Here is a 9788-nt window from a genome sequence, read left to right on the forward strand (position 1 = left end):
ATGTGCAAAATATTTATTTTGGTAATTTAACTTTAAATTTTGAATAATATAAATATATAAATAATTATATAATAAATTTTTAAATGTAAAATAAGAAATGAGGATTTTTTTTCGTGTACCAGATTTTCTTTTCTGAAAAGTCCTTATTATAACCTATAACTTTGCAGAATACACCAAATCGATAAGAAAATTAGTTCACAAGACACAGATTTTCAGATATCCACATGCTGCAAAGAAAAATAGATTCGCGAAAACCTAGAGAAAACGTCTTGAAAATTAATCTTTGAAAAGTTTTTTTTCAGTTTTAAATCATCGTCATAGAAAAAGAGTTCAAAAAAAAAAATACTTTTATTTATTGTTTAAGGTGGTAGATGGTGTATTCCCCTTTTGGGGCAATGACTGTCATTGATGGCTGTGAATTCAGGATCCAGAAATAGTAAATTGAAATGAAAAAATAATCACTATATGCAAAATGCTTCTACGAACAACATAAAGAAAACCATTTTTTGATTAAAACACTCTGAATCAAGATTTGAATGTTTTTCTAAAACGAACATGGCCGTCAAATGGCCGATCGGGAATTATTATCATTATTATTATCATTCAGAGCCTTAATGATTATGAGTATATTTCATCAATAATTTGTGATGAGTAATAATTCTTTTGACTAAATTTCCACCTCCTTCTGAAATGACGTTCCTCTCTCATCCCACGATCCTCTAGGCAAACACGGTGGCCGCACCGTCGACTGGATGGACTCGACCGGCCGGGAGCTGTCCCTCTGGCAGAACATGATCAACAGACCAAACTTTTGGGTGGAAGGCGCCCTCGTCCTGCGGCCCTCGCTCGACAACGCCAAGTTCACGTCATAATTTTGCGAATCCCCCGTAGAACCACAACTGTCGGGGGAAGTCATGTAGTAGTGGACTTCCCCCCCAAACAATCTCTCCCCCTCCATCCCCCTGTTTAGGAATATTCAGATCAGAATTGAAGTTCGAAGATATATACATTCCAAACCTTTGTGATGTGTTGCTTTACAACAACCTAATCATAGTTCGTAATCCAATATTTTTAAGAAGTGTGACGAGAGAAAAAAAAGGAGCATTTTTCGACAAAATACCTAACCTTATGAACGACAATGATGCTTAATGATGATCGGTGTTCAGATAAGACGAAGTACTATTGGAAGTATACCTTTTTACGGTTGAGTAAGTTTTTTATATCCTTTTATTTTTTCGACACTATATCGAGGAGGACGTTTGTCTCGGGTTAGAAAGCGCGCGCGAGAAAGAGAAAGAAAGAGTAAAGAGAGAGATGAGAGGATAGGAACACAAAACTACTCTTTTTGTGTGTGTAAATATGATAGCTATACACATTGCTGACAAAAGGAAAACAAAATCAAGGACAAAGCATTATTTATCTAAATGAGAATGAAAAACTAAAGCAAAGAGATTCTTCTTTTCCCTCCATTTACTCTAATAGATGTTGATAGACTATTTAAATTTTCCATGAAAAATGGTTACCATTTTCCAGTATCTTTACTACGTTTCACAAAATCACACACAAAACAAACTCACAAATCAAAATAAAGTTGTGAACTTTTTTCTCCCCCGAAAAAAAAACTAACAAATTGTACATATTTCTACACCAGTTTGAAGTTTAAAAATTCCACCCAAAATCTACACTTCCAAGCGCGGCGTGAATCTTTACGCAAATTCCGCCGCGACTGGAAGGCAAATCTAAAAAAACACTGCGTTCAATGCAGAATTGGCAGGCGCGAGGGGCCGCCTTTTTCGGCGCAAAATTAAACCTACACCCAAAGCGCGAAACTGCTGACATCTAATGACACACCCAAACACTGTCAAACAGTGCGATTTCGTTGCAATACACACACACTTAGACAGAAGAGCGCGCGAGAGATCGCGCGCTGAGAGCGGAGAAAATAGCTGGTTTATTTTTGTTGGGTTTGGAGTTGGAGCTAAATCTATATTGAAGAAACTATATTTACCTTTAAAGTGGGGCAGAGAACGCGGAAACAATTTCAAAGGGAAAGGGATGGACTGAATGAGATTGAGATCGAGCAAAAACTACGATAAAAGATGATTCTAAAACACACACACACATTACTAGTTTTGAGTAGATGGAGTAGATTGCGTGCAGAGGATCAAAACACACATACACATTTACATATGTAGAAAATAAATTGTCGGAAAGGAAATAAAAACATGGACACACACACTAAAAAAATAGTTGGTATTTTGTGCGCGGCGAAACGCAGACGATAATGAAGAAGAAGAAGAAGAAAACACAACTCTTATGAATAAAGCTTAACAAGCGAGTAAAACATTTAAAAACAAACAAATATCGTATTGACTTACACATTTGAATTCTGAAAATTACTTTTCCGTAGTGAATTTGAACAGTTTTTTGATAATTCATTGAGAAAAATAAACATATAAATAACCATTATATTGCGAAAATTAGCAGAAAAAAGATACTTTTAGCAGTAGTATTGGTAGTTGTTTACGAACAGAAAAGTAAGTTAAGAAGACAAACAAACACACATACACACTAACACAAAACAAGTCGAGCTCTAGTTTTCGTTCGTTCGAAAGTGTAGAGAGAATACATGCCAAACAGAGTTGATTTTGCAAGCTGCTGTGACTAAGGCTCAAAGAAAACAATTCATGAAAACAAAAAAAACTAGTAAAACATTACGTATAAATTGTACTTGCAGCAGTAGTGAAATTGTAGATAAATTTGTCCACGTTGTTTGGTTCTTCCCTGATTTCACCCCTGTGCGACACCTCATCAAAGCAACCGCGCCAACCGAGCCATACAAAAACAAAAAATCCGACCGCGCCGCGCGCCGCCTGCTTAGATCTCTTTCCTTTCCGCTCTTTTGATGTTTGTATCCAGTTATTCTTGCAAGATGACGTATATACCGTGTAAACTATTTCTTCATATTACAAAATGAAAGCAAATCTGTTGAATATTATTAATCTACTTAAAGTAAACAAAACAAACAAAAACTCACTTTAGTGATAATCGACACACTTGGGCCAAATTTAAGCTCACTCATTGATGCAGATATCAACACACACAGCAAAAGAAGAAGAAGAAAACAAACTTGATGCGATGATGAGAAAAGAAGTTCGTCTCCAAGCTATGACTCGGATGCTCAATTATATTATTTGTAACGATAGTGACGATTGCATGCAATTCTAACTGAAAACTGAAGCGTTTCTTACTAACTTTGTCTCAACAACAAAAAAAAAAAAAACAAATCTGTGCAATCACAACAAACATGCCAACACACTCGAACAAAACAAAACACTTTATTCTTATGCTAGCTAGAATGGAAAAGCATGTTGTGCGAAGCAAACTTATCAATCATTAAGCTTAAATAATTAAAGAAAAAAAGAATATATTCATCTCGACCAACCGACACACACTTACACGAAATCGAAACATGAAAAGAAAAAACCTAAACGACACCGACACTAAATCATTGAAACAAGAAAAAAACCCTAGAGAACCATGTCGAAAGAAACAACCTAGCGTTAAAAACCAATAAACTTATTTATGAAAAATCACGTTTTCCTTCCCCTCGCGAGCATCAACCCCAACTGGACCAAGGGGAAATCTTCCGACCACGTGTTTGGCGCACCACTTTTTAGCTTGTTGTTTTGATACTCCCGCGAGATTGTTGTAGGACCCTTTCCTGAGAAGCGCCAATCAAGAAATAAAAAGCGGAAGTAACCCTTAGTTCCAAAAAAGTTGATCCTCGCAGCATGTGAGACTTCCTTTCTCGAAACTGAGCTCTAACAATTGGTAGATTGAGCATCCAAACACATACATGCATACGCAATTAAAATTACCACATAATTTAATCAAAGTAGTGCGTTTCAAGTTGCTTCAATTAACCAGATTTACTACAACAACAACAACAAAAACAGCCACATTAAAAACAGTAAAAAGTTGCATAAAGTTAAATCTTGTTTGAGCTCAACAAGTAGTGGAAAGCGGAAATACCTAACCCCAAAACCGTAGAAATTTGTTCAATTTCGAAGGAAGTAACAACAAATCACACAAATCGACGGAAGAAGCTGAAAGTGGAAGGAAAAAGTGGAGCGAAACAACAACAAAAAAAGTTATACACACACACACATAATTTGCAATATACATGAAGAGCAAAACTAAAAAAACTTGAAACCAACTGCACTTTCATTGTCACCTGTCTGTCTCTCACACTCGCATTCTGTGCCTCCGCCCTCTTGTTTTGTCTTGCTGGCTTGCACTCTGTCTTGGGCTTTTTGGCATGTCATTTCCAGATTTTTTGCAGTTTTGGTAAGTAAAAATGATTTTTTTCGTAGGGGTAACTCATGTGGTAATGTTGACTTTTGCAAGCAGTGATAAAACCTCACTTTTCGGCACCCGCAGCAAACGTCAAACCAGTTCAAACTTGCTGACGGATATTTTATCCGAATGAGGTTGTCAAAACGTGAGGTTATGTCGTTGCTTGCGAATTAACATTCAAAGGTGGACACAAGCTGAATGTCACCTATGTAGTAATATATCTTGAGTAATTTTTAATAAATTATTCCCGATGACTTTTGAAGTTTCGTTTCAGATCAGCTCAACCAACAAAACGCACACACACAACCTTCCGTCATCGACTGTTTATATATTGATTGCAATTTTCTTTAACTATTATTTACCTTATTAATCTAACTCTTGATTATCAGACCCCCTACATCGAGATCGAGTTCCGTGACGCACCGAAAAAACGCATCAAGCGGAACCTGTCGCTGGACTGCGAGGAGAACGACAACGAGACCCGGTAAGAGTAAATTTCTCTGTAGTGTTGACTAGATTATCCATACTGTCGATTATCCATTATGAAGTTTTGGATAATCCACATTTCGGTTTTTCAAATTATCCGAACTCAATGAAAAATCTTTAAATTCGAAAAACAACTGAATTATCTATTATCTAAACTTCCTAGATAATCCAGTTACTAAACTATCTTATCCCACCCAGCTGCTGCCGGTACCCGCTGACGGTGGACTTTGAAAAGTTCGGCTGGGACTGGATCATCGCGCCGAAGCGGTACGAAGCTTCCTACTGCGCCGGCGAGTGCATGCTGAGCTTCCTGCCCAAGTACGAGCACACCCACGTGATGCAGCTCAGCACGTCGGCCATCCCGTGCTGCTCGCCGAAAAAGATGAGCCCCATCAAGCTGCTGTACTTCGATCTGAGCTACCGCGTGATTTACTCGACCATACCGAACATGATTGTGGAAAAGTGCAGTTGTTCCTAAAAGCAGTCGAAAATTTGGAGAAAAAAAATTTCTTTTCGGTTTAAAGATAGCTAAAGAAAAAAGTGCAAGAATCTATGAGTCTGATTTGGGATCTTACAATTCGAATTACAAGAACTAAATTATGAACTTGCAATTAAAAATCGACGCAACGGGTGATACGCGAAATTCTCGAAACGGAACGGACAATCTGAAATTTTAGGCTTACTCGACTTAACAAAAAAATAAATGAGAAAATTTAAACTATTGGATCGCTTCTAGGATTTTGATTTTGTGATAACTGTTTCTACTAAAAAATGTAACCAAACAATAGATAATACAATGGATACGGTAATTGTTCGACGAGATTTAAAGTAGACACCTTTCATGTAAATAGCCTTGAGCAATATTTTTGCGTTACCTCTTTGTTGTACACTACCTTGTGAATAAATGTCAAGTTGTCAATCAGGAACGGAAGCGAAAGCACGCGTTTTTCTCTTCCGTCAAAACCAAGAATTACAGTCCGCTAAATTTTGAACTATCGAGGAACATTTTGGTCCTTCATGGCCGGATTGCTGGAGCAGTGGTCCGTGGTATGAAGTGACGGGTTGCCGGAGTGGGAACTCGATCCAAGAACAGTCGCGGTCGAAGTGTCTGCGTGTGTGCGAAGCGCGGGGCGAAGCTCCCACGCCCGAAAAAAAAAAGTGATTGAACTTTGGAAGTCTGTGACCGAACGGCTGGAGAGTGGTTCGGGAAGCCGCCTTTCAGAGAAAAGCACCGGGCGGAGTGCCCGGGTGTGAAAAAGTGTGGCCGGAAGAGTGGTCTGAAGGTGACATTTGGACGGATTACAGTGTGGAAACCGAACCGGGACACCGGACGAGACCGTTTGTGCGCGTGATTGAAACTGCCGGCGCGGGGCGTAGCACCTGCTGGTGGAAGTGGAGCATGGTAGTATGACCCTGCCGCGTACGCCGAAGAGTAACAAGAAGAAGAAGAAGAACTCCACGCCGAAGAAAGAAGTGTCTGAGGAAGAATCCGGAAACGGTGACGCGAAGAAGGAGGAAGTGACGCCAATCTACAAGCAGTTGCTGGTGCAGCGGATGAAGGAAGACGCCCGCAAGATGGAGGAGCAGCTGAAAGCACTTGTGCGTCAGCGAGATGCTGCGGAAAGGAGGTTGAAGCGGGTGCAGGCAGATATCAAGACAAGTGCAGCGGCACCGAACGAGAATCTGCGGAACGTGCACTTCCTGAGGCATCAGCTGAGCAACGTGGAGAGCGCTTTTTCCAAGTTTGGTGAGTACCAGGACAAAATTTATGCGATGGCACTCGCGGTGGAAGAGCAGGCAAAGCATGAGAAGTGTGAGTTGGAGATCGAGGCGCTGCGCCGCGGACTGACTCTGAAGCTCAAAGATTTGGTTGAGGAGCTAGAGAAGCCTGGACTGAGCGCTGCGCTCGTTCCAGCTGCCACCCCGCAATACCTTCCACCGCTGAACGTGCCTCTACCGAAGTTCGACGGGACGTACGAGACGTGGCTCTCGTTCAAGTCGATGTTTCAGCACGTCATGGCACGGTATACGGCTGAGGCTCCGGCGATCAAGCTTTACCACCTGCGAGACTCGCTGGTCGGAAAGGCTGCCGGTGTGATTGACCAGGACATAGTCAATAACAACGACTATGAGGCGGCGTGGGCCGTTCTCGAAGACCTGTACGGAGACAAGCGTGCGATTATCGATCGGCACATCGATGTTGTCTTCGCTTTGCCCAAGATCTCCCGCGACAACGCAGCCGAGCTCCGCAAGCTCATCGACACATGTGTGAAACACGTTGAGGGATTGAAGTCGCTGCAGCTTCCGGTCAACGGACTGGGGGAGCAGATGCTCTTGAACCTGCTGGCGTCCAGGATGGACCTGGACACGCGAAAAGCCTGGGAGGCGGAACAGAAGGTCGGAGTGCTTCCGACGTACCCAGCAACCATCGCGTTCCTGAAGGAGAGATGCCGAGTCCTCGAAAGGTTGGAACCGCACGGTGAGAAAAGCGTCAAGCCACAACGATCGGTCGCGTTGGTGGTCGCGAGAGGAGCGAAGTGCTACGTTTGCAACCAGCAGCACGAGACCAAGAATTGCGAGCAGATTCAGCAGAGAAGCGTCAATGAAAGGTACAGCCAGCTGCGAAGGTATGGGTTGTGCTTTAATTGCATGAAGAAGGGGCACCGCGCTGGTGAGTGCACCTCAACAAACTCGTGCCAGAGATGCAGCAAGCGACATCACACTATGCTGCACAAGGACGGAGCGTGGATGTCGGAGACATCTCCGGCGACGACGGCGCTCGATGCGCCGAACCCGAACGACGAACTGCGCTGGCAGTCTGGAAGGAGTGAAACAAGCAGCGTTGCAGCCAAGAAATCGACTCTGCTGTCGACGGCCGTAGTACAGGTCTACGGTGGAGACGGTGTACCGCACCTGTGCCGAACTCTGATCGATTCCTGCTCGGAGAACCACTTTATGACGGAGAGATTTGCCAACTTGTTGGCGGTCAAGAAAGAGCGAGCAAACTGCGAGGTCAGTGGCTTGAACGGAGGATGTACGAGGATCAGTCACTCGGTGCGAGCAACGATGAAGTCCAGGGTCACATCGTTCTCGCGGAAGCTGGAGCTGCTGATCACACCCAAAATAGTCGAAGATGCGCCTCTGAGAACGATCGACGTTGCGAACTGGAACCTACCGTCCAACATCAAACTTGCAGATTCAACCTTCAACAAGACCGGACCGGTAGACATGCTGCTGGGAGCGGGTGTGTTTTGGGACCTGTTGAAGGCTGGTAGAATTGCTCTGGCAGATGGCCTTCCTTCACTCAGAGAGACTGAGTTGGGTTGGGTTGTCGGCGGTGCGCTGCCGATTGGAACACCAGCAACGACGCGCTCGTTCTGCGGTGTAGTAAAGAAGGTGTAGTAGTTGGAGCAGACAGGAAGGATTGTTGAAAGTGTTTCAACAATGGGGGAGGATGTTCGACGAGATTTAAAGTAGACACCTTTCATGTAAATAGCCTTGAGCAATATTTTTGCGTTACCTCTTTGTTGTACACTACCTTGTGAATAAATGTCAAGTTGTCAATCAGGAACGGAAGCGAAAGCACGCGTTTTTCTCTTCCGTCAAAACCAAGAATTACAGTCCGCTAAATTTTGAACTATCGAGGAACAGTAATTTTGCGTTAAAAAGTAAGAGACAGCAAGCTATAGCGAAAGAGCACAGAAATACAAAACCATGGGGATAGATGGATATTTTAACCAAACATGAATCAGCAGCGCAGGCGATACATAAATTTGGAATTTGTGTGTGTTCAAAATTGTACATAATACGAGCAGTAACATGCGACGAGGCACCAGAAAAGTTTTTCTATAATTTAACTCAAACCATCAGTTAGAAGCTAAGAGTAGAAATTTAAATAGCTAAATAAAGTCTATCCGAACTAAACAAAAAAGGTTGTTTAGTCTTGAAAGAAAGTCCAACTTGTCCACGTTTGTTACTTCCTATCATAAAAGTCTGTATCGAGCACATACAACTTTAAGCACTACACACTACAGTATTCAAGACACGAACCAAATGCCTGGTCCGAGACTCACACCACAGTTGGCGAAACGAGTGATGCGGGAAGATTGCGTTTCAATTCGGGACTTCAAAGGCAAGTAGCCAAGTTCTAATATTATATCAACTCAATCATTCAATTCATTGTAATGACTTACGTTGATGGCTTCGCATTTCGAAGTTCGCGAAGAGGCTTTTGAAATGTAATATAGTATCTTCGTGTTCAGGTTTCGGGTTTTGACTTCAAGCAGAGGCATGCTAAAGGGAAAATAACTGCATACCGCATTGCCTCGTAAAGCTCTCGAGTTGGTATCCGGTAGATGTACAGGTAGCCGTCCACGTTCTGTTGTGGTTTATTAAACATTTTAAAGAACTTCCGCCCGTATACCGTACCTCAAGAGTCTTAAAAAAATGCATTCGGCACGCATACTCCACCCGACACAACCTGGTTTATCGCACCTTAGCATGTGTTATTCAAGGCGAGTCCAGTGACCCATACTGGAACCGGGAAAAGAAACCTCACCAGTCGATGGACTAACATCGACAGCCAGATTGTCTGGCGTAAGCTCTTCGCACACCACGCTTGGTACCTACGGGAAGATGCAGAATGGCCTCAGGTCATTTTGATCCAGTGGCTGAAAGTGTCCCACTTTTTACACATGGTGTAAATGTGCCCATCAAGTAAGTGAAGAACCGGGGAGTTACCGGAACACAAACTCGTGTTCGGCCAATTACCGCCAGAACACCGAGTTGCGCTCGTGTTTTGATTATTGTCTGCTTTCACAATATCCGATAAAGCCGATTAAAGAATCTTTTAGCAAATTGTGTTCTTGGCATCACTGGTTGCAGATATGCTGAAAAAGAGAAATTTTGCAACCCGTCGCTGTAGCTGTCACTCGGGCGCAAGG

The 9788-nt window shown here is 42.5% G+C and overlaps 3 protein-coding genes across 8 annotated transcripts in view; all 3 read left to right on the plus strand.

The window, feature by feature from the left end:
* The window catches only part of LOC6032095, a 148510-nt gene extending 144917 nt beyond the window's left edge, over positions 1-3593 (plus strand). For all 6 annotated transcript variants that reach the window (XM_038250268.1, XM_038250289.1, XM_038250279.1 and 3 more), the window contains one exon: positions 724-3593. In XM_038250268.1, coding sequence (XP_038106196.1) covers positions 724-872 — 149 coding nt within the window. In that variant the 3' untranslated portion in view covers positions 873-3593. The remainder of the gene's footprint in view (positions 1-723) is intronic.
* Positions 3594-4694: 1101 nt separating this feature from the next.
* Positions 4695-5617, plus strand: LOC6032099 (growth/differentiation factor 8; the record flags this gene model as incomplete). Its single annotated transcript, XM_001842712.2, has 2 exons — positions 4695-4843; positions 5044-5617. Coding segments are annotated over 2 exons (429 nt in total), but the record flags the coding sequence as incomplete, so codon positions are not given.
* A 635-nt stretch (positions 5618-6252) lies between these two features.
* On the plus strand, positions 6253-8247 carry LOC119771190. The gene has a single exon (XM_038266795.1). The coding sequence runs from the start codon at positions 6253-6255 to the stop codon at positions 8245-8247; it is 1995 nt and encodes a 664-aa protein (XP_038122723.1).
* Positions 8248-9788: the final 1541 nt, after the last annotated feature.

This window comes from Culex quinquefasciatus, chromosome 1 (assembly GCF_015732765.1).
Source record: "Culex quinquefasciatus strain JHB chromosome 1, VPISU_Cqui_1.0_pri_paternal, whole genome shotgun sequence".
Lineage (NCBI taxonomy): Eukaryota > Metazoa > Arthropoda > Insecta > Diptera > Culicidae > Culex > Culex quinquefasciatus.

Coding starts and splice junctions, on each gene's coding strand:
- LOC119771190 (XM_038266795.1), top strand. CDS start 6,253: ATGACCCTGCCGCGTACGCCGAAGAGTAACAAGAAGAAGAAGAAGAAC.